Below are 25,618 nucleotides of genomic sequence, written 5' to 3' on the forward strand. Positions count from 1 at the left end.
AACCAAAGAATAAACTGGTTTATCTAGCTATCCTATCTATCAACCAGACTAAAAGAGGAAGAGAACACATTTGTTTTTCGATAACTTCCTCTGAGAAGGATGAAAGTAAGTTAATGTATTATGTGCTTTTTGATTGTAACACATCTTCTGTAGTGAGAGGGAGGTAATTCCACTGACTGAAGTTAATCATCTGTTTTATTGTATATTTAATCTATTCTTTAATTTGAGCCAGCAGCAGGCAGGCAGCCACTGCATTTTTTCTTTATCAATAAATATCACAGTGGTCCTCTTCAAAAAACATGAGAAGGATTAGAAAAGTTCTGCTTAGCCAAGTGACACAGTGTGATGTACTTATGAACTGAAGGACAGAATGTTACACTGATAAGAAATAACAATAGGACACAATTAAACTCTGCTATAATCATACTTTTCACAATTTCAGAGAGTTATTTTGACCTCATAGTGAGGACATATCATAATCACGTTTTTCACTGCACTGCCCATTTAACACTGTCCTGACAAAGATACTGTATTGACTGACTGATTCGATCAAATGTGTGTTGTAGACACGTGCATTGTACTTGACTTTAAAAAGTAATTTACACTTCATCTGACTTCTGCAGTGTTTACCTTGTATGTGATCTCTGCGGACGTCAGGGAAATTGCCTGCAGTGCAGTGCGCTGGGCTATAATGTGCCTTTGATTGAATCCTGGCCTGAGTTTGTGAGTATCATCCTCTATGTCCTAATGCGACCTGTCTGCTGTTTCCGTATTGTGATAGAGCTCTGTCCCATCAGTCCATTCATAATTCAACAGCTGGTTCTGGTACTGGAGTGTGTATGTGTAAGTGTGTGTGAGTAATTGGGTCTGGACCAGGACCACACAATGTGTCTACACACACACAGTCATGAATATTCACATGACAGGCTGGCTGTTTACACTCCTTCCTAGCTCTCCTAAAACAGACTGGCAGACTCTGTTTGTTGAGAAGGTAAAAGCCCACAGGCCAAAACACAAGAGTAAACACACACTTTTAATAGAGCCAGTGGAAGAGTGGGGAGTCAGTCGGAAGAACTCAATAATCAGAGTGAGTGAATGCATCTCATTTGATTAGAAAGTCTCATACACAAACTAGACAGACACAGGCCCAGGCAGACAGGTAGACTTCACAGGTTAAATGGCACTAAACATAGGTAGAAAAACAGGTGACAAGTTTGCCTGAGACACTAGTGAGTATCCTTTCTCTTCTGTCTTTATCTCCCTCTTTCTCTCTCACTCCCTTCCTCTCACTCTGATAGGATAGTCTGAACTCCAATACACACTACACTAGACTACTAAAAGATGTTATGCCTACTGTCATCCCCAACATTATGTCTATTGTAAATAGTTCCCTGACCTCTGGCTCTGTTCCAGCCTATTTTAAAACTGCTCTGGTCCAATCTCCTTAAACATCTCTTTCTAGACCCCTCCTCACTGAATAATTATAGACCTATCCTAAGCTTCCTTTCTTATCCAAGATTTTAGAAACGTTGTTTTCAAGCAATTGTTGGCTCGTTTGAGTTTGAACAACTTATTTGAAAAATTCAAATCGTTTTTCCGCTCACTTCACAGCATGGAAACGGCTTTATTGAAAGACAGTAATGACCTTCTATTGGCTGCCGAAGCCAGTGAATTTTATTTTTAATTTTTATTTAACCTCTATTTAACTAAGCAAGTCAGTTAAGAACAAATTCGTATTTACAATGACGGCCTACCAAAAGGCCTCCTGCGGAGACGGGGGCCTGGGATTAAAATAAATAAATAAATACAATATAAATATAGGACAAAACACATATCACAACAAGAGACAACACAACACTACATAAAGAGAGACCTAAGACAAAAATATAGCAAGGCAGCAACACATGACAACACAGCATGGTAGCAACACAACATAACAACAACATGGTAGCGACATTATTGGGCAATGCTCTATTCTAGTTATTTTGGTTCTCAGTGACGCGCTTCCCACTAGGTGGGAATCTCCGGCGACGCACGTCTGGTTCAGGTCATATCTTTGTGGCAGACATTTCTCAGTGAGCATGGGTGGTTCAGGTCATATCTTTGTGGCAGACATTTCTCAGTGAGCATGGGTGGTTCAGGTCATATCTTTGTGGCAGACATTTCTCAGTGAGCATGGGTGGTTCAGGTCATATCTTTGTGGCAGACATTCCTCAGTGAGCATGGGTGGTTCAGGTCATATCTTTGTGGCAGACATTTCTCAGTGAGCATGGGTGGTTCAGGTCATATCTTTGTGGCAGACATTTCTCAGTGAGCATGGGTGGTTCAGGTCATATATTTGTGGTAGACATTCCTCAGTGAGCATGGGTGGTTCAGGTCATATCTTTGTAGCAGACATTTCTCAGTGAGCATGGGTGGTTCAGGTCATATCTTTGTGGCAGACATTTCTCAGTGAGCATGGGTGGTTCAGGTCATATCTTTGTGGCAGACATTTCTCAGTGAGCATGGGTGGTTCAGGTCATATATTTGTGGTAGACATTCCTCAGTGAGCATGGGTGGTTCAGGTCATATCTTTGTGGCAGACATTTCTCAGTGAGCATGGGTGGTTCAGTATCATCCCCAGGGCCTATTCACTATGGCAGGGGTTCTCAAAGTGCCGTCCGCGGAAGTACTACGGGAGTCGGCTGCCAGATCTCAAAATATATACATATTTTTCATTCCACAGCATTCCACCAATTATAATTTTTTTAACTCAATACTATTCCTATTATTACTATTTTTTACATAAATGCACTGTAATTTAAGCTGTAAAGGTCAAATGCAGCCATTTTCATCTCAATATAAAATAATTTCTAGGATAACAATGAAGTACCTTACCGTGATTGTTTTAAATTAAAATGGTCAAAAAAGATACAAAGATATATTATTAGCAAAAGAGCAATTTCTTAAGCAAGAATTTTGTTAGGACTGTCTGGGAGTGGTATGAGTGGGGAGGGGAAAAGTATCTGTTATGGGCAGAGTTTGGAACTCACCAGGCAGGCCAAAACTCCTTCCCACCCAAACAGGCGGAATTTTAAAGCGGGCATTTCAAACAGCTCTTACACTAAAAAGGCATTATCATAATTTTCATAATTTGTCAGTATTATGCCAACTTCAGTGTGGAAATATACACTGAGTGTATAAAACATTAGGAACATCTCCCTAATATTGAGTTGCACCAACTTTTGCCCTCAGAACAGCCTCAATTCATCAGGGCATGGACTACAAGGTGTCTAAAGTGTTCCACAGGGATGCTGGCCCATTCTTGATACACACGGGAAACTGTTGAGAGTGAAAAACCCAGCAGCGTTGCAGTTCTTGACACACTCAAACCGGTGCACCTGGCACCTACTACCATACAATGTTCAAAGGCACATCAATCTTTAGTCTTGCCCATTCACCCTCTGAATGGCACACATACACAATCCATGTCTTAATTGTCTCAAGGCTTAAAAGTAATTCTTTAACCTGTCTCCCCCCCTTCATCTACACTGATAGAAGTGACATCAATAAGAGATCATAGCTTTCACCTGGATTCACCTGGTCAGTCTATGTCATAGAAATGTTTTGTGTTTTGACTACACTGGGGCTTGAAAACTGAAAAGTTCTCTCTCCCTCATGACAAAGTGTGTAGAATTGCAGGAAATGATCTTGAAAACTGCAACATTTTCTTTCCAATGCCAAGAGGTGGGCCTTTTAAATGTTCTTTCCCTGGACCTGAGACTTGGTTCATCCAGCCATGCACTGCAGACATCATAGTAAAACTGCTTGTATAACTCTTTTTATCTCACTCAAGTTGTGTTCTGACTAAGAGGGGGGGTCCCTGATGAATTTGCTATCACAAAAAGGGTCCCCAACCCCCAAGAAGTTTCAGCTGATTCAAATGATCAAACCTTGATGATTAGTTGATCATTTGAATCAGCTGTGTAGTGCTAGGGCAAAAACCAAAATGTGCACCCTTTGGGGTCCCGAGGACCGAGGACCCCAAAGGAACTGATTAGAGAGCTGCGTGTCATTAGCATAGTGAAAGTAAATGTTCTGATTGGGGAAGAAATTTGGAACTTCCCCAATCAGAACATTTACTTTCACTATGCTAATGACACGCAGCTCTATTTACCAATCAGACCCAGTGACCAATCTAGCGTAGCTACCCTTCATAAGTGACTTGCTAACATCAAATGTTGGATGTCTGACAATCTGAGGTTATATCTGGTCCCCACCTTGATAGAACTCAGAGTACAGCCGGCTGCGACTGGGAGATCAATGGGGCGACGCACAATTGGCCCAGCGTCATCTGGGTTAGGGGAGGGATTGGCCGGCAGGGATGTCCTTGTCCCATCGCGCTCTTGCTACTCCTGTGGGGTTCTGGGTGCATGCACGCTGACACGGTCACCAGGTGTTAACGTGTTTCCTCCGACACGTTGGTGTGGCTGGCTGGTCATTTGTCCACAAAGGTAAAGCCTAAGGCCAGAAATCTTGGTGTCTTCTTTGAACCTGACCTAAATCTCGAGCTGCATGAACAAAATGTTGTCCAGTCCTGCTTTTACTGTATACTGTTGCTAAGGTCAAGTCTTTTATTTCAGTTCTGATCTGGAGAAACATATGCATGCTTTTATTTCAGTTCTGATCTGGAGAAACATACGCATGCTTTTATTTCAGTTCTGATCTGGAGAAACATATGCATGCTTTTATTTCAGTTCTGATCTGGAGAAACATATGCATGCTTTTATTTCAGTTCTGATCTGGAGAAACATTTGCATGCTTTTATTTCAGTTCTGATCTGGAGAAACATACACATGCTTTTATTTCAGTTCTGATCTGGAGAAACATTCGCATGCTTTTATTTCAGTTCTGATCTGGAGAAACATTCGCATGCTTTTATTTCAGTTCTGATCTGGAGAAACATACGCATGCTTTTATTTCAGTTCTGATCTGGAGAAACATTCGCATGCTTTTATTTCAGTTCTGATCTGGAGAAACATTCGCATGCTTTTATTTCAGTTCTGATCTGGAGAAACATTCGCATGCTTTTATTTCAGTTCTGATCTGGAGAAACATTCGCATGCTCTTATTTCAGTTCTGATCTGGAGAAACATTCGCATGCTTTTATTTCAGTTCTGATCTGGAGAAACATTTGCATGCTTTTATTTCAGTTCTGATCTGGAGAAACATTCGCATGCTTTTATTTCAGTTCTGATCTGGAGAAACATACGCATGCTTTTATTTCAGTTCTGATCTGGAGAAACATACGCATGCTTTTATTTCAGTTCTGATCTGGAGAAACATTCGCATGCTTTTATTTCAGTTCTGATCTGGAGAAACATACGCATGCTTTTATTTCAGTTCTGATCTGGAGAAACATTCGCATGCTTTTATTTCAGTTCTGATCTGGAGAAACATTCGCATGCTTTTATTTCAGTTCTGATCTGGAGAAACATTCGCATGCTTTTATTTCAGTTCTGATCTGGAGAAACATACGCATGCTTTTATTTCAGTTCTGATCTGGAGAAACATACGCATGCTTTTATTTCAGTTCTGATCTGGAGAAACATTCGCATGCTTTTATTTCAGTTCTGATCTGGAGAAACATACGCATGCTTTTATTTCAGTTCTGATCTGGAGAAACATTCGCATGCTTTTATTTCAGTTCTGATCTGGAGAAACATTCGCATGATTTTATTTCAGTTCTGATCTGGAGAAACATTCGCATGCTTTTATTTCAGTTCTGATCTGGAGAAACATACGCATGCTTTTATTTCCTCACAACTAGATTGTAACTGTTTGTATATCTGTCTCAGTCAGAAATAACTCCATTTATTTTTTGTTGAACCTTTATTTAACTAGGCAAGTCAGTTAAGAACAAATTATTATTTACAATGACGGCCTACCCCGGCTAAACCCTAACCCAAACGACGCTGGGCTAATTGTGCACCGCCTATGGGACTCCCAATCACGGCCGGTTGTGATACAGCCTGGAATCAAACCAGGTCTGTAGTGACACTTCTAGCATTGAGATGCAGTGCCTTAGAGAGCTGTGCCACTCAGGAGCCCTCCATCATCTACAGTTAGTACAGTTAGTTCAAAATGCTGCAGCTAGGCTTTTAACAGGCACAGGACAATGTAACTATATCACACCTATTTTAGCTACCCTGGCTACCAGTCACTTTTAGAATAGATTTTAAAATTGTATTAATCACATTTAAGGCTAGGCTTGGTTTAGCCCCATCCTATATCTTGATCTTTAACCTCCCTATGAACCAGGACGCAGCCTGAGATCCTCTGGCAGGGCACTGTCGACCATTCCAAAATCTAGTTTGAAAACAAAGGAGACCAGTATTTTCCATTAGGGCCCCTGGACTTTGGTATGGTCTGCCAGAGATCAAGCTTGCAGATTCAGTGACTCTTTATAAATCCCTGCTGAAGACACACTTTACATTTTTCATTTAACCTTCCTATGGTTTTTGTTTCTTTGTTAGTACAACCCTCTTATTTTATGATGTAAAGCACTTACTTGTATTGTACTATATATTGTTATTACACTCAATGGATGTCCGCCTCAGCAAGGGGAATAGGCTTTATCAGCCTTATCAATGTGTGTGTGTGTGTGTGTGTGTGTGTGTGTGTGTGTGTGTGTGTGTGTGTGTGTGTGTGTCAGTTTGTACTCCCACTCTATCCTCCATCCTCTCAGATATGATGAGGGTGCTGTGCTGATCCTCTCTGGACTAGGTCCCTGCGGGTCCCTCACTCCCCTGCTCTCAGCTTATTTCTCTATCTCCCTCGCTTCCCCTCTCTCCAGGGAACATGCCTGCGACAGACAGTGATTAATTACATCCCTGTCTGACAGGCCCTCTAGGACAGACTATTCCTTGTTCTAGTTCTACCCCTCTTTTCATCAGCAGACCAATGACCAACTCCAGGCTGAGAGCCATGAATCACTGCAGACAGAGGATTTTGTTTGACCCAAAGTTTGACCCTTCAAACTTGTACGAGAGAAAGAGAATATGGGTAAGTCTCTTACTTCCGTCATCCATGCGTTGGTCTGTCCTCCAGGGGCCCAGTGTGGCTGAGCCCAGGTCAGACAAGGCCCTCTTTATGGGGCAGGCTGTAAACAGAGAGCCCATAAATGGGCTGAAAGTCCCACTATTCACAGTAACAGGAAGCAGCAGGACAATGTGTTGGGGGCTGTGGAATGCAGAGTGCTACAGGGGGTCTGCTCTTATAGCTTGACTCCTCACACTGTATTCAATGGGTTTGTTTTTACTTTGAGAGGTCTATCCAAGTTCTAATGTAGGCCTACTATGTATTTTTAATACCTACAATTGTAAATAAACTTGGTCTTGATACAACACTACATCTTTCATGGGTTCATATGTATTCAAGGCATCATAGTGTTAACCACTTGATACTGACTGGTTTTGTACTTAACTATGACAAGTTAGCCTGAGCTCCAGGCTTTCCCACTATGGGAGAGAGTTCTCTTGACTTCTATTCCTTTAATAATTCTCCATCAGCACAGCTCCTTCCACCTCAAAAGAGTTGTGAAAAGCAATTATTTGTTTGCTTCTTGGTAAAAACAGCATGGCAGGGCAATCGATCAGAGTATAACAGAGATCAATAGGCCTGGTTAGATTATTAATTTGTGTGGATGTGAGGTCTGTTCTACCCAGCAGCGAGACAACTGTGGGGATCAATGGGCTCCCGAGTGGCGCAGCAGTCTAAGGCACTGCATCTCAGTGCTAGAGGCGTCACTACAGACCCTGGTTAGATTCCAGGCTGGATCACAATCGGTATTGATTGGGAGTCCCATAGGGTGGCGTACAATTGGCCCAGCATCGCCCGGATTAGGGTTTGGCCGGTGTGGGCCGTCATTGTAAATAAGAATATGTATAGTTAAATTAAAGAAAGTGGCAGAAGTAGTAAAAAAATCTATTAGTGGTAGCAGTATGTTGTAAAGTATAGCTGTGCTGATCCCTAGTGGCAGTACTATGCTATTACATCATGTGTAGTTTTACTCTATATTGATTTAGCTGGTCCAGACCATAAAAAGAGACATATAGGACTAACATATATTGTTGACACATAGTCAAGTACCTTTCTTTATTTTGAGATATGGAAACAATACGAACATATATAATCACAGACTTACAATCACAGGGTTCTTTCTGTGTGGCAATGCATGGACTCACACACGCTTGTTCCATCATACATACAAACACTTGTTTTATACTCATATGTGCCTTCGGTAATCCTGATCACACAGATCAGATAGTGTGAGTGATTCACATTCAAGTCAGTTTTAGTTCTGTTGGAGACAGTTGTTCTTTGTAACAGGGGGGCTGACAGCTGCTCAATGAGGCGGGCTTTCACAAAACCCAAAGGAGACATGTTGCTAAAAAACTATGATGATTGTCTTTTGAGTGGGGAAGGGAAATGATTTATATAACACATTGGTATCAGTGCTGTAGTCTTTGGAGACTCCTTCAATATTGCCTAGCAGACAAAACATTGACAATAAAACACCTCATTTCAATCCTGTCATCTTTGGGTTTTTTTAATACCATATGGCAACGGGGGATTGGTCTATGTCATTGCTGACTTCGATTTTTCTTTCATTTGATCAGTGCTGTAAAGCAGGGTTGATTCAATTCAGTTCAGGAAATCGCCAATTTGTGCAATCTCTGACAACAGCAGTTCTGTAACAGCATAACTCCACTAACTAATAAACCTGAATGAAACATAATGCCTATCAACAAACTGGGAGGATGCAGGAAGCCTCCCCACATACAAACCTATAAATTAATATACATGTAAACACACACACTAATCTCTAACCTTAAATCTCTAACCTTCATGAACATTTGTCCATGAAGAAATGCCATCATGCTCTATGGTTGTGGGGATTAGAAAGGAATCATTGAGATCTATTCTGAATAACACACTGAAGGGACAGTGTGCCAAAACATCAACAAATATACTAAATGGGAACATTATAGTGGTAGCCTCTAGATTATAAACACATAGAAGGTACTGTAGCTAAGGCAGTGGATGGATCACCTCACATATTGGTGGTACATCACCCAGCGGTCCTAGAGTCAGTACTTCACATAGGCAGGACGTCGTCAACAATGTCTCAATCAGCATCCACACTTGTCGCATGATGCCAGTTGAATGGAAGTGTGAGTTACAAATGGAGTAAATCGCAGTGTATCAACAATAATGTGCTTTAAATAGTTATTTTTGCTCATGTTAATATGGTCTCTTTTTCAAACAACTTAAAAAAGCATCTGGAAAGGTTGGACAGGCAGGACGGAGCTTTGGAAGATCAGCTACTGTAGGTATAGTATAGGAGAGGAAGACGAGGCCTTTCTCCAGCATGACCGCCAAGGGGTGCTGCAGTATTTATAGAGATGGGCAGGATGCCACTAGCCCCCTGCCTGAAACTGTTCTAGTTTCAATGCCAGCCTACTGATTCAGAAGCCACTGTGCCCCGCCTAAGATTCACAGGGTCTTTGGACTGAATAAGAGCAGCAGACAAACAAGGGGGAGAGTCAAAAATGCAGAATAAATACTGCCTCTAACATTTCAGTTCAGTGCATGCAACAATTTGTTGTTAATTTCAACATCTTCAACACACAACCTTTGTAGCCTATAATCTCACCATAGTCAGACCTAAACTAGCTGTTCTCAAACATTGATTTGTCATGCAGACTATAAAACTCAGAGACAGACAGAACTGGAAGTCGGCTACAACACTGACACAGCTGTAATGCTCTCCAACTGAAATATTCAACTGTGAAAACCCTATTCATGGGTTCTGAGCGTACAGTAGGCTTGTTGCTATGTACTGTACAAAACTAGGGAATGACCCATCCCTTTCATAACGTATCGAAAACTTAACTTCCATTCACATCAGCCCAACCAATCAGGAGTAAACATAGTATATGTGGCAATTTGGACAAAATTGAATAACACTATATATGGTAGAAATTATTATATAAAAACATATGGTAGAAATTACAAAAAAAGTATATATTTTTTTTTATGTACCATAGAAAAGTGCCACAGTTGAATGGTTGGACTTTTAGTCTCAGAACGTGATTTTTAGTCTCAGAACGTGATTCTACTGATGTTTGAGTGGTACCTTCAGAATTCAAGTCTCAAAACAAACAACATCTCATAGACAAAATATGTCATAGGAAGGTAACTTTGGATAAGATTAAATTGTGGCTCAGCCTTCAACAAGAGACCCAAGATCAATCAGTAGGAACGGTTTCAATTACTTAAAGATAACATATTCAAGTAGTTGAGTATGAAAAAGAAACTAGGGCCCCAAGCTAAACAGCCTGCTAGGTTGACGAGAGAAACCCATAGGGCACTCGGTACTGTACTCTTTGTGCTCTATAAAAAGGTAGGTGGACATAAAGTCATTCTCTTGTTCAGGGTTTGACATCAGCCCAGTGTGGAGTGGGAACGTATGGATTTATCCATCTACTGAGAGTCAAGCCATCTCCCTCTGATAAACATATGACCAATCTGGATCAATGTGAAAAGCAGACTCCAGCAGTATACATCCCAATAGGAGGACATGGAAAATTGTGAAAGGACAGATTTGTATAATCCATACTGTAGCTACATACAGTAATTAAAGCTACAGGGCATATTAGGTTAACTCTGGCCCTAGAGGCTGCAGAAAGCAGTGGTGATCTGATATACAGTTGAAGTTGGAAGTTTACATACACCTTTACATACGCCAAATACATTTAAACTCCGTTTTTCCTGACATTTAATAGTCGTAAAAATTCCTTGTCTTAGGTCAGTTAGGATCGCCACTTTATTTTAAGAATGTGAAATGTCAGAATAATAGTAAAGAGAATGATTTCAGCTTTTATTTCATCACATTCCCAGTGGGTCAGAGGACATTTCTCCATAAAGTACTATCTTTGTCCCCATGTTCAGTTGCAAACGGTAGTCTGTCTTTTTTATGGCGGTTTTGGAGCAGTGGCTTCTTCCTTGCAGAGCGGCCTTTCAGGTTATGTCGATATAGGACTCGTTTCACTGTGGATATAGATACATTTGTACCTGTTTCTTCCATTATCTTCACAGGTTCCTTTGCTGTTGTTCTGGGATTGATTTGCACTTTTCGAACCAAAGTACATTCATCTCTAGGAGACAGAACGCATCTCCTTCCTGAGCAGTATGACAGCTGGTCCAAGGGTGTTTATACTTGCGTACTATTGTTTGTACAGATGAATGTGGTATCTTCAGTCATTTGGAAATTGCTCCCAAGGATGAACCAGACTTGTGGAGGTCTACAAAATTTTTTCTGAGGTCTTGGCTGATTTCTTTTGATTTTCCCATGATGTCAAGCAAAGAGGCACTGATTTTGAAGGTAGGCCTTGAAATACATCCACAGGTACACCTCCAATTGACTCAAATTATGTCAATTAGCCTATCAGAAGCTTCTAAAGCCATGACATAATTTTCGGGAATGTTCCAAGCTGTTTCAAGGCACAGTCAACTTAGTGTATGTAAACTTCTGACCCAATGGAATTGTGATATAGTGAATTATAAGTGAAATAATCTCTGTAAACAATTGTTGGAAAAATTACTTGTGTCATGCACAAAGTAGATGTCCTAACCGACTTGCCAAAACTATAGTTTGTTAACAAGAAATGTGTGGAGTGGTTGAAAAATGAGTTTTAATGACTCCAACCTAAGTGTATGTAAACTTACAACTTCAACTGTAAGTATACACACCATGACAGAGACTGACTGAATGGGGCCTAGGCACTTCAACTAACGGTGTGTGAGCTCTCAGTGCGCGTGTGTGTGTGTGTTCACTGCACGGTCTGGTACAAGTAGCCTCTCTTGTAAGCACTCAGGGGGTAGAATGTGGCAACGACAAACTTCCTGTCAAAGGTCCGTCCTGTCAGCAGTCTCTGGGCCTCTTTGGAGTCGCCTGCGTTAGCATATTCTACAAACACCTGGGGGAAAACACACACACACAGATTAAGACAAGGCAGTAAAAATGCAGATCTACAATATGTACAAATCTCTCATTTGTATGGAAGTATTTAAATTACAATAGACCACTGGTTATGGGGCTAGTGTGTGTCTTACCTGTCCTTTGCCTGGGTTCTCCTTGGGAATGAGAAGAGAGACCACAGAGCCGTACTTCTGGCACTCCTCCTTCATGTCCTCCAAGATGTCTGACAACACAACAGCTTCATTTTGATCGAAAGTCACATTTTCAGGGGCATTTTTGACATGTATATTTCCATGTATATTTTTTATTCAATGTAGCATCTGATCATATGTTTTAAAAGGATACTGCACAATTCTGGCAATTAATATATTTTTCTACTTAGTTAGATGTACAGTGCCTTCAGAAATTATTCACACCCGTTGACTTTTTCCAAATGTTGCTGTGTGACAGCCTCTATTTAAATTGTATTCCAGTTTGACTTCGTTTCTGGCCTACACATAATGTCAAAGTGGAATGATATTGTTAGTCATTAAAAATGAAAAGCTGAAATTGAGTCAATAAGTATTCAACCCCTTTGTTATGGCAAGCCTAAATAAGTTCAGAAGTAAAAATGTGCTTAACAGGTCACATAATTTTTTAATTGTACCTTTATTTAACTAGGCAAGTCAGTTAAGAACAAATTCTTATTTTCAATGACGGCCTAGGAACAGTGGGTTAACTGCCTGTTCAGGGGCAGAACGACAGATTTGTACCTTGTCAGCTCAGGGGATTGAACTTGCAACCTTCCGGTTACTAGTCCAACGCTCTAACCACTAGGCTACCCTGAATACAAAGTGTTGTGTTTGGGACAAATCCAACATAACACATCACAGAGTACCACTCATGTTTTCACGCATGGTGGTGGCTGCAACATGTTATGGGTATGCTCGTCATCGGCAAGGGAGTTTTTATTTAGGATAAAAAGAAACGGAATAGAGTTAAGCACAGACAGAATCCTAGAGGAAAACCTGGTTCAGTCTGCTTTCCACCAGACACGGGCAGACAAATGTACCTTTCAGCAGGACAATAACCTGAAACACAAGGCCATATTTACACAAGTTGCTTATGTAAGAGTTTAACTTTAGTCCGCCCCCTCGCCCCTACCCGGACCCGAACCAGGGGCCCTCTGCACACATAGACAACTGACACCCATGAAGCATCGCTACCCATCGCTCCACAAAAGCCGCGGCCCTTGCAGAGCAAGGGGAACCACTATTTCAAGGTCTCAGAGCAAGTGACGTCACCGATTGAAACACTATTAGCGCGCACCACCCTTAACTAGCTAGCCATTTCACATCGGTTACACTTACCAAGACGACCTTGAATGTTCTGTCTAGCAATGATCAACAACCAACTTGACAGAGCTTGAAGAATAAAATTTAAAAAACTGCAAATATTGTACAATCCAGGTGTGCAAAGCTCTTAGAGACTTACAACTGTAATCGTTGCCAAAGGTGATTCTAACATATATCGACTCAGGGATATGAATACTTATGTAAATTAGATATTTATACATTTTATTTTTAAAGAAATTAGCCAACATTTCTAAAAACATGTTTTCACTTTGTCATTATGGGGTATTGTATGTAGATGGGTGAGAAAAAAAAAATCTATTTCATAAATTTTGAATTCAGGCTGTAACGCAACAAAATGTGGAATAAGTCAAGGGGTATGAATACTTTCTGTAGGCAGTGTAGTTTTGCAAGCCAATGCTAACTAGTGTTAACTGACTGGAAGTCTACCGGTACACTCGCAAAACTACCTCTAACTTCTTTCATACTGCATGCAGAGACAAACATTTTATCCACAAGTTAACCTGACTCTGGGTAAGTAGAAAAATGTCTTAATTGACAGAATATTGCAGTGTCCCTTTAAAAGCTAGAGTCAGCGACACAACGTGCACAGCAGAATTGTGCAGACTTCCGCAACAACTAAGAGCGCAGACAAACTTCTCAGCTGTTTTGGTCCCACATGTACAGATACTCTGTTAGTGCATAGTCTTGCTGCTGCTCGTGGCAACGTCATATCACCGAGTCTATATATAGCCTCATCATATGGTTTAGTTCACCGATGACTCGTGGCACTGACTTGTGGTTCCACGAGCCCCAGTGTATTTCCATCGCCGATCTTCAAAATGACCAACTGTAGGAGAAATTTGTTCTTAAAATGTATCGTCAGTGGAGAAGGTTGTTTTGAAGAGGCTGTTCCCTACCTTCATACTCCTCCTCATTGTGTAGGTGGCTGTCGTCAATCAGGTTGAGCAGGCGCAGAACAGGAGAGGGCAGCAGCACCAAGTCTTCTATGTGAGGAGCTGTCACACATTTCTTCAATCAATAGGTTTAAGAAGCCTTCTCTATGGTTTATACAGCTCCACCCAACCTCCCTACTATGATTATAATATTTGTTGTTTTCAGTGAAAATTCTATATGCATATCATAAAGACGTAGATTACAAGCATAGAGGAAAAAAAAGAGGGTTGGGTTCAGGTGCAGAGAGAGATAAGATTATGCTATAATGCAAGCTATCATATGAGCTGGCTGAGCATGAGGTACAGTGCCTATCATAAGAATCCACCTCCCTTGGATTTCTTATTTTATTGGGTTACAAAGTGGGATTAAAATTTATTTGTACTTTTTTTTGTCAAAGATCCACACAAAATTCTAAAACATGTCAAAGTCAAAGCCAGGTCGCAGTTGTAAATGAGAACTTGTTCTCAACTAGCCTACCTGGTGAATAAAGGTGAAATAAAACATTTTTTTAAACGTGTTAGAAAAATGTTTATTTTTATGAAAAACAAAACGATAATATACCTTGATTATATAAGTATTCACTGCCCTGAGTTAATACATGTTAGAAACACCTTTGGTGGCAGCGATTGCAGCTGTGAGTCTTCTTGGGTAAAAATGATTCATGCTCTGTCAAGGTTTCGGGGATCATGGCTAGACAGCAAAGTCTTACCATAGATTGTCAAGCAGACCTAAGTCAAAACTGTAACTTGGCCACTTAGGAAACTTCACTGACTTCTTGGTAACAACTCCATTGTTGATTTGGCCTTATGGTGTATGTAGGTTATTGTCCTGCTGGAAGGTGAATTCATCTCCCAGTGTCTGGTGAATGTAGACTTAAGCAGGTTTTCCTCTAGGATTTCACCTGTGCTTAGCTCCATCGCCTTTATTTTGATCCTGAAAATCTCCCCAGTCTTTTCCAATGTCAAGCATACCCATACCATGATGCAGCCAGCACCATTCTTGAAGATATGGAGGCAGTTACTCAATGACGTGTTGCATTTTCCCCAATATTACAGCTTTGCATTTAAACCAAAATGTATTTTCCTTTGTGTTTTTTTTAACAGTATTACTTTAGTGCCTGGTTGTATACAGGATGCAAGTTTATTTTTATTCTATACATTTGTATTCTTTGCGCTCTGTCATTGAGGTCATTACAATGTTGTTGATCCATCCTCCGTTCTCCCTTCACTGCCATTGAACTCTGTAGCGGTTTAAAAATCACCAATGGCCTCATGGTGACATCCCTAAGCAGTTTCCTTGTTGTCCTGCTGCTCAGTTCAGAAGGACAACGGTACCTTTGACGTGTCTGGGTGGTTTAAGACATCATCAACAGCATAATTATTAACTTGCCCATGCTTAAAGAGATATTCAATGTCTGATTTGTTTTTGTGAGCCAGATACTAATCACTGCCCTTCTTTATGAGACTTTCCAAAAGCTCCCGGGTCTTTGTTGATGAATCTGTGATTTAAATGCAATACTTGACTGAGGGACCTTACAAATGTTGTATGTATGTGGACAGAGGATGGGATTGTCATTCAAAAATTCTGTCAACCGCTATTATTTCATTTATGTGATTTGTTAAGCCAAATTTGTCTCCTGAACTAATTTACGCTTGCCTAAACAAATGGGGTGAATACTTATGCAACGACTATATTTTTATTACATTTGTAAGCATTTGTAGATGTTTTTTCTCTCACTTTGACATTATGGAGTAGTTTGTGTAGATCAATGACAAAGAAAAACAATTAAATCCATTTAAGTTCCAGTTTGTAACACAACAAAATGTCTGCTGTGGACTTTGTATTGGTGTTTCTGACTTACCAAAGGGAATACTGAAGAAAGGGCTAAGCAGGGCCGTCTCGGCTGTGCCTCTGTGCTTGGGGTCATTGTGAAGCATGCTGCAGGTGCACACAAACAATAATGTCAACGTTAGGAACCCCTCTCTCAGGAAAATCATCACATGCATATCAATAAGTTTACAATTTTGAAAATGACAACTTATGTTTAAGGGAGCAAAGTCAATTTGCTACAATGGATCAAATGTCTGCATTTATGCACAAACTAAAACAAAATGCATATGAATGAATGTTGTTACCTCTTGATCAGGTCTCTGAGGTGATAGACAGGGATAGCAGGACACACCACACTGTTACTGGCAAAGATATGGTCGACTATCGCTGCACTGTTGTCCTGCAGGAGCAAAGAACAGTAGGCAACATAACAGCAGGTTGGACAACACACCCATATCTGTCTAATACATGTATATTACCTAAATGTCTTATCTGTGTACAGTGCATTCAGAAAGTGCAGACCCATTCACTTTTTCCACATTTTGTTACCTTACAGCCTTATTCTAAAATGGATTAAATAATGTTCCTCGTCAATCTACACACAATAACCCATAATGACGAAGGAAAAACAGGTTTAGACATTTTTACAAAAAATTAACAGAAATAACTTATTTACATAATTATTCAGACCCTTTACTATGAGACTTGAAATTGAGCTCCGGTGCATCCTGTTTCCATTGATCATCCTTGAGCGGTTTCTACAACTTGGGAGTCCACCTGTGGTAAATTCAATTGATTGGACATGATATGGAAATGCTCACACCAGTCTATATAAGGCCCCACAGTTGACAGTACATGTCAGAACAAAAACCGAGCCATGAGGTTGAAGGAATTGTCCGTAAAGCTCAAACAGAATAGTGTTGAGGCACAAATTAGGGGAAGGGTACCAAAAAATGTCTGCAGCATTGAAGGTCCCCAAGAACAATGGTCTCCATCATTCTTAAATGGAAGAAGTTTAGAACCACCAGGACTCTTCCTAGAGCTGGCCGCCCAGTCAAACTGAGCAATCGGGGGAGAAGGGCCTTGGTCAGGGAGGTGGCCAAGAACCCAATGGTCACTCTGAAAGAGCTCCAAAGTTCCTCTGTGGAGATGAGAGAACCTTCCAGAAAGGCACATACCAAATCTACGGTGAAGCATGGGTGGCAGCATCATGCGGTGGGGTTGTTTTTCAAGGGCTGGGAGACTAGTCAGGATCGAGAGAAAGATGTAAGGAGCAAAGTAGAGAGATCCTTGATGAAAACCTGCTCCAGAGTGCTCAGGACCTCAGGCTGGGTTGAATGTTCACCTTCCAACAGGACAACGACCCTAAGCACACAGCCAAGACAACACAGGAGTGGCTTTGTCTTTGCGTGGCCCAGCCAGAGCCCGGACTTGTACCCGATTGAACATCTCTGGAGAGACCTGAAAATAGCTGTGCATTGAGGCTCCCCATCCAACCTGACAGAGCTTGAGAGATCTGCAGAGAAGAATGGGAGAAACTCCCCAAATACAGATGTGCCAAGCTTGTAGAATCATACCCAAGACTCGAGGCAGTAATCGCTGCCAAAGGGTCTGAATACTAATGTAAATGTGATATTTCAGTTTTCCTTTTTAATAAATGTGCCTGTTTTTGCTTTGTCATTATGGGTTACTGTTTGTAGATTGATGGGGTGAAAACTATTTAAATCAATTTTAGAATAAGGCTGTAATGTAAGAAAATGTGGAAAAGTGAAGGGGTCTGAATACTTTCTGAAAGCACTGTATGTGAAGAACATATTGATCTATTAGCTACAGGTGGATGAGAGTCCACTGCATTGTATATGACAATAATGTGGTAAAGTCATTTAAATAGGTGTGTTTGTGCTGGGGTGGAACAAAAGCCTACACAGTCAGTATAGTGGCAATACAGGCCCAGAGACGGATTGCCGTGCTGTGGACGTACCTTCCACTTGGGTGACCTGACAGTGTCTTTGAGTTTGATGCCGGAGTACATCTCCAGCAGGATGATACCCAGGCTCCAGAGGTCCACAGTGGCCGAGCAGCCAGAGTTACCCTCCGCCTCCAGCCCCGCCTGGGCCAGCGAGTTCTGAAGCTCAGCCTCCGGGGCACGGTACCCATCCGTCTGGATGTACTTCACATCCTTGGAGCACACAAGGAAAGAACGGACACTATTATACGGGCAGAAAACCACACACACAAAAGTTTAGCCTGGTCCATATAATTGCTTCCTTGTTGTATGTCAACTAATTTTATGCATAACTGATCAACGTACAAAGATGCTAAAACCAACTTGAAAACCCTCCCTTAGAGGTATGTAGCCCACACCAATCCCTGTTCTCAACTCCACTTCACCTGGTTACCCTCCTTGAAGCTGAGTCCAAAGTCGATCAGTTTGAAGCACTCGTCGTCTGCGCTCCAGAGCACGTTGCGGGGCTTGAGATCTGCGTGGACGTAGCCCTCTCGGTGGAGGAAGGCCAGGGCCTCCAGGATGTCTCTCGCACAGTGCTGCACCAGCCACATGGAGTGGCCCTGCTGCTGGGCACCACCACTCTGGAGGCTGCCCACCTGGCCCTGGGTACTAACCAGCAGCTCAGACACACTGACATCCAGCAGCTCTAGCAGCAGGCAGCGTGTGGCCACACCCACATGGCTGTGGTTGGTGAACACCCCATATAGCGTTACTATGGAGACATACAGGAATGGAACAGTCAGCATAAGCACAGATTTGTTTCGGTGGTGAAGTTGGGGGCTCTGTTTAAATACTGAAAAAATGCATCCCTCCCTTGCGGTTACACTGATGTGATCTGTAAAGCAAGGTTATCACCCGGTTATAAAAACATAGAAGACTTGTCTGAGTATCCACATATCATGAATGTAAAGTAAGTGTATGGCGATATCAATTTAATAATCAAACCATATTATTTTAAAGCCCACTCCGGCAACAATTCCAAAGTCCACTTGTAAACGTGGTGATGATCAATAAATATAGACAACATTGAATTGTTTTATATAGGGGCAAAGTAAAAACTCTCCAATATCTTATCTTTCATTTAATTGTTGCAGAACAAGGTTGGGTTATTAGTAGAGAACCACCAATAATCTGTTGAGCCGATATATCAGGTAGATATTGGCCCCTCGCCGATGGTCAACCTACAGGGGGGGGTAGAGACCACATCTGGCCCACCGGGCACTTCAGTCCAGCCCGCGAGACCCCAAAAAATGTAGTGTTATCCAATTGGTAGTTACAGTCTTGTCCCATCGCTGCAACTTCCGTACAGAGGTCGAGAGCCGTGCGTCCTCCGAAACACAAACCAGCCAAGCCGCACTGCCCGCTTAACCCGTAAGCCAGCCTCACCAATGTGTCAGAGGAAACACCGTACACCTGGTGACAGTGTCAGCGTGCATGATGCCCAGGCCCACCACAGGAGTCGCTAGAGCACGATCGGTCAAGGAAATCTCGGCCTGCCAAACCCTCTCCTAACCCGGACGACGCTGGGCCAATTGTGAGCCGCCTCATGGGTCTCCCAGTCGCAGCCAGCTGTGACACAGCCTGGAATCGAACCCGGGTCTTTAGGGACACCTCAACCTTAGACTGCTGCGCCACCCAGGAGGCCCCGCAAATTGATTTTAACAAACAATAGGTCCCCCAAAAAATGCAGCCAGCTGTTGAATTTCAAAAGCCCGATGAACATGCAACATGTTCCACAAGGAGCCATCTGACTTGTGGTGACAGTCGGATTAAATTGATTGTCGTAATAGGGAAAGGAGGAATCTTCCTGCATGTTTATGAAACGGTGTAGATCAGCGGGTGTGCGCGCGCGCTCCAAATTCTCAAACTATGAGCAGGTTTGAGTCATTCAGGCAGAACGTGCATCGTTGTTTCATCTTTTTTTCCTAACCTCGCTCTCCTTGTTAGATATTGTGCACATTATGACTTGGTAGCTAATGTCATCGCCATTGAGCTAGTTCTCATAGTGGCCATAAACCTCACCAAGAGACATGAGCGATGCGGAGATGTGAAAGGGAGCGGAGTGAAAGGGAGCGGAGTTACAGCCTCGCTCTATCAGGTCATAGCAGTAGGATCAAGTTACAACTAGAGGTTGACCGATTAATCGGAATGGCCGATTAATTAGGGACGATTTCAAGTTTTCATAACAATCGGAAATCTGTATTTTTGGACGCCGATTTAGCATATTTTTTTTTTTTTAAATGTACACCTTTATTTAACTAGGCAAGTCAGTTAAGAACACATTCTTATTTTCAATGATGGCCTAGGAACGGTGGGTTAACTGCCTTGTTCAGGGGCAGAATGACAGATATTTACCATGTCAGCTCTGGAATTCAATCTTGCAACCTTACAGTTAACTAGTCCAACGCTCTAACCAAATGCCTCTCATTGCACTCCACAAGGAGACTGCCTGTTACACGAATGCAGTATAAGCCAAGGTAAGTTGCTAGCTAGCATTAAACTTACCTTATAAAAAACTATCAATCAATCATAATCACTAGTTAACTACACATGGTTGATGATATTACTAGTTTACCTAGCGTGTCCTGCGTTGCATATAATCGATGCAACGCTGGGGGATGATTGAACAAAAGCGCATTTGCGAAAAAAAACACAATCGTTGCACGACTGTACCTAATCATAAACACCAATGTCTTTCTTAAAATCAATACACAGAAGTATATATTTTTAAACCTGCATATTTAGCTAAAAGAAATCCAGGTTAGCAAGCAATATTAACCAGGTGAAATTGTGTCACTTCTCTTGCGTTCATTGCACGCAGAGTGAGGGTATATGCAACAGTTTGAGCAGCCTGGCTCATTGCGAACTAATTTGCCAGAATTGTACGTAATTATGACATAACATTGAAGGTTGTACAATGTAACAAGAATATTTAGACATAGGGATGCCACCCATTAGATAAAATAACAAATAGTTCCGTATTTCACTGAAATAATAAACGTTTTGTTTTCAAAATGATGGTTTCCGGATTCGACCATATTAATGACCAAATGCTCGTATTTCTGTGAGTTATTATGTTATAATTAAGTCTATGATTTGATATTTGATAGAGTAGTCTGACTGAGCGATGGTAGGCAGCAGCAGGCTTGTAAGCATTCATTCAAACAGCACTTTTGTGCGTTTTGCATGCAGCTCTCTGCAACCACAGCGCTGTTTATGACTTCAAGACTATCAGCCTAATGGCTGGTGTAACCGATGTGAAATGGCTAGCTAGTTAGCGGGGTGCGCGCTAATAGTGTTTCAAACGTCACTCGCTCTGAAACTTGGAGTAGTTGTTCCCCTTGCTCTGCATGGGTCGTTACTACTGCTTCGAGTGTGGCTGTTGTCAATGTGTTCCTGGTTCGAGCCCAGGTAGGGGCGAGGAGAGGGACAGAAGATATACTGTTACACTGGCAATACTAAAGTGCCTATAAGAACATCCAATAGTCAAAGGTATATGAAATGCAAATGGTATAGGGAGAAATAGTCCTATAAATACTATATTAACTACAACCTAAAACCTCTTACCTTGGAATATTGAAGTCTCATGTTAAAAGGAACCACCAGCTTTCATATGTTCTGAGCAAGGAACTCAAACGTTAGCTTTTTTACATGGCACATATTGCACTTTTACATCTCAACACTTTGTTTTTGCATTATTTAAACCAAATTGAACATGTTTCATTATTTTATTTGAGGCTAAATTGATTTTTATTGATGTATTATATTATGTTAAAATAAGTGTTCATTCAGTATTGTTGTAATTGTAATTATTACAAATAAAAAATTAAATCTGCCGATTAATCGGTATCGGCTTTTTTGGGTCCTCCAATAATCAGTATCGGCGTTGAAAAAGTCGACCTCTAGTTACAACCCAGCCAGTTCTTGACAGATAGCTGAACTAGCCAATTGAGTCGTTTCAAATTTAATCCTGGCAGCTGAAAAAAAAGTACTTTTCAGATCACGGAAAATGACAACAAAAATACTTGTTTCATAAGAATCCGTGATCACAAGTCATCATGTTGGACCAATTTGCATCGAGTCTATGTTCTTTTATATTCTCAAGCTAACATCTGTGCCTATATGATGTCCTTCCATATGGAAGGCAAACATAGTTTGTCATCTGTAGCACCATAGACTCCACAGATCAGCCAAAACAAGCGCAATAACTCAATGCATGCACATACTCCTATTGAATATGCATTCACCTGTATTGTGAGTATGCCTATGTAACAGTTTAGACTTTACGACTGCCCCCTCGCCCCGACCAGTGACGCTCTGCACACGTCAACAGTCACCCTCGAAGCATCGTTACCCATCGCTCCACAAAAGCCGCGGCCCTTGCAGAGCAAGGGGAACCACTACTTCAAGGTCTCAGAGCAAGTGACGTCACCGATTGAAACGCCGCTAGCGCGCACCACCGCTAACTAGCTAGCCATTTCACATCGGTTACACCTATACCATCTTAATTAACCCACTTTATCAAGAGATTTACCATTCAAAATAAAGTATTACCTTTATGTTGTTATGTAGGTAGATTGGTAAAAACAAATGTATTGTTTGGTTTTCAAACCTATGCATTATGTATACTGAATATCTGCCTAAAATATCAGCTTCCCTGACCCCCAAGAATTGATGTTTGCCCTAAAAAAAATCCATATAGGTCGTTCTCTAGTTATTACAATGCGTCAGTCAGGGTCATCATCATCAGGTGTTCGTTTGACGTGGCTGAGAAGGGCTTTACGACATGCCAATGAAGGCTTTAAAATCCAGCGTTGCCAGAAAAACAGCTTACTATGACAGATCAGAGACTAGATTGAGATTTGTGACTTGGTTGTAATGGCGGACAGGCAATTAGCTTGATAAAAACACAGATTTCAAGTACGATGCTAAACCCTTTGTAATACGATTCATAATTTGATTCTCAGATTACCTCATCGATGACCAGGCACACTAGAAGACGAGCTCTGTAATTCCAGAGATTGTGCACAGTAACGTTACAACCATATTACAATAAAAAGTTCCGTACCGATGTTTTTGTGTCCTTGGATGTCTTCCAGCACGGACCTCTCCTTGTGGTACCCGTAATCCCCGCCCTGAGCGTCCGCCAGGAACTCCTTAACGGCGGCCGTACTCGTCCTTCCCGAGCTCACCCGGTATACGGAGGCCGAGACTCCTTGCCCGAGTCGGGCCTGGACGTTCCAAATTTCTCCAAATATTTCAAACAACACCGGCTTCATTGCCTGATCAACGGTTCCGGGAGATCCTGCCATCAATACTGCGCTACTATCTGGACGGGGTATCTTCCCACTTGGATCTGATGAACTACAGTGAGCCATTGAAATGAGTGAATCAAGGAAAATTAGCTAGCTAGTTAAATTTTAGACAGTTGCATGCAGCTGCGGGAACATAGCAACGACCAGCGAGACACACTGATAAAAAAAATATCGCATGTTTCGACACTAGCCAGCACTGTAAACGTGTCTCCTCTCCATTTCTCGATCATGGAACTCAATACGTCAGTTGCGGGTTTCAACTTTAGCTACCAATAGCTGACATGTTAGCTACTTCGCGAGCTAATTTAGCGAACTCAAACAGTAATTTAACATGCATGCACACGGTCACCAAATAAACTACCTAAACGCAAGCATTTATTCCGAACACTTTGGTTAATCCAAGTAGTTTGCAAAAGCGAAAAGTTCTCCCTTCTTGATTTGTAGAATGGTATATTTTGTCATTGTTTAGCCGGCCATCTTCCCGGAAGCAGCAGCCGTCATTAAATGGTTAGTGCTATTGGGATTATTGGGACGTCCCTACCCCCTAACCTTGAGCTCGTTTGAGTAGTCACGCGAAAGCAAACTGCTGTAGACAAAAGTCGAAGAGTGAAGTCAGACACTGATGTGGTTTTCCAACAGCAAGGCTCAGTGCAACATGGCGGTGTTGACATTGTTTATACAAGTTTGTCTTTGTAATGTAAAAATAAACATGTCTCCAACCCCCATATCACACACTCACAAACTAAATATACACTGTGTACAAAACATTAGGAACACCAGCTCTAACGGCAGACTGACCAGGTGAAAGTTATAATCCTTATTGATATCAACAGTTAAATCCACTTCAATCAGTGTAGATGAAGGGGAGGATATAGTTTAAAGAATAATTTTTAAGCCTTGAGATAATTGAGACATGGATTGTGCATGTATGCCATTCAGAGAGTGAATGGGCAAGACAAAATATTTAAGCGTCTTTGAATGGAGTATGGTGGTAGGTGCCAGGCACACCTGTTTGAGTGTGTCGAGAACTGCAATGCTGCTGGGTTTTTCATGCTCAACAGTTTCCCACGTATCAAGAACGGTTGACCACCCAAAGGACATCCAGCCAACTTGACACAACTGTTGTAAGCATTGGAATCAACATGGGCCAGCAATCCTATGGAATGCTTTCAACACCTTGTAGTCCATGGCCTGACGAATTGAGGCTATTCAGAGTGTAAAAGGTGGTGCAACTCAATATTAGGAAGTTATTCCTAATGTTTCGTACACTCAGCATATGTGTGTACATTGTACTATCAATCGGTGAGAGAGCCTCATTATACCATATTCAATTGTACATATCCACTATTACATGAATTGCGCAAAGTTGGTTCCTGTTTCAGGTCTTCCACCACATTCACGTGAGTCAAACAAAAACTCCCTAATGATTGGTTGACAATGGAGCCTCCCATAATGCAGGTAACGGCTGTAGCTTGTAACTAGAAATGTACAGTCCACTAAATTACCTTTGATCACATGGTTTTTGAAAGTCCATGCAGTCCTCTTGTAGGCGTTACATGAAGCATATGAATTCTGGTCTCCTATTAAAGCAACCAACATCTTAGACCTGGCCTGGCCTGGCCTGGCCTGGCCTGGCCTGGCCTGGCCCACCGTACCTCTTTAACCGTCCAAATAAAATATTTATAATTTATTGAACCAAGACACGAGCCGACAGAAAGACGCACCCGAGCGAGTGAAACAGCGCCCCTATGATGCTGTCTGGATAAAAGGAGTATGGCATGTCATGCTTTTTCTGGCCAGACCGCATGAAATTGTTGTATGTTGTGATTATATTTTTGCTTAGTGTAGCTTCTGCCGGCTGGTATGCAACTGTGGAAAAGTTGGTTTGCCTTTGGATAGCCTAGCTTCGGGGCTAGTTAGGGACTGTCAATAAATTGCACAATATAAATGAGACAATATTTTCATTTTACACACCTTTTATTTTTTCTAATTTAATGCGTTCAATATTTGTATATGAATTTATACAATTTAAAGTTGGTTTGAAGTTAAGTCATTGAAATGTGGAGCTATTGGAATTTTAACATATTGTCTAATTTACCAATGGATCCTGACCAACCCCATAGGGATATTCAAAGTAAACCCAAATTGACCA

At 41.5% G+C, this 25,618-nt stretch overlaps 2 protein-coding genes across 5 annotated transcripts in view; one reads left to right on the forward strand and one right to left on the reverse strand.

Annotated features, from left to right (window-relative positions):
* Positions 1-8,106: 8,106 nt before the first annotated feature.
* Positions 8,107-24,071, reverse strand: LOC109902732 (serine/threonine-protein kinase Kist). Its single transcript, XM_020499337.2, has 8 exons — positions 23,220-24,071; positions 18,535-18,863; positions 18,125-18,322; positions 16,449-16,543; positions 16,175-16,251; positions 14,277-14,375; positions 12,160-12,248; positions 8,107-12,023 (listed from the first exon to the last, which is right to left on the reverse strand). The coding sequence occupies exons 1-8, from the start codon at positions 23,527-23,529 to the stop codon at positions 11,877-11,879; spliced, it is 1,344 nt and encodes a 447-aa protein (XP_020354926.1). The 5' UTR covers positions 23,530-24,071; the 3' UTR covers positions 8,107-11,876.
* LOC109902730 (UDP-N-acetylhexosamine pyrophosphorylase) overlaps positions 23,296-25,618 on the forward strand; it is a 42,839-nt gene continuing 40,516 nt past the window's right edge. For 2 of the 4 annotated variants that reach the window (XM_020499336.2, XM_031785788.1), the window contains exon 1: positions 23,296-23,520. The gene's annotated coding sequence lies outside the window, so the exon portion shown is untranslated. The remainder of the gene's footprint in view (positions 23,521-25,618) is intronic. The other 2 variants (XM_020499334.2, XM_020499335.2) reach the window with 1 other exon arrangement.

This window comes from Oncorhynchus kisutch, linkage group LG13 (genome assembly GCF_002021735.2).
Source record: "Oncorhynchus kisutch isolate 150728-3 linkage group LG13, Okis_V2, whole genome shotgun sequence".
Lineage (NCBI taxonomy): Eukaryota > Metazoa > Chordata > Actinopteri > Salmoniformes > Salmonidae > Oncorhynchus > Oncorhynchus kisutch.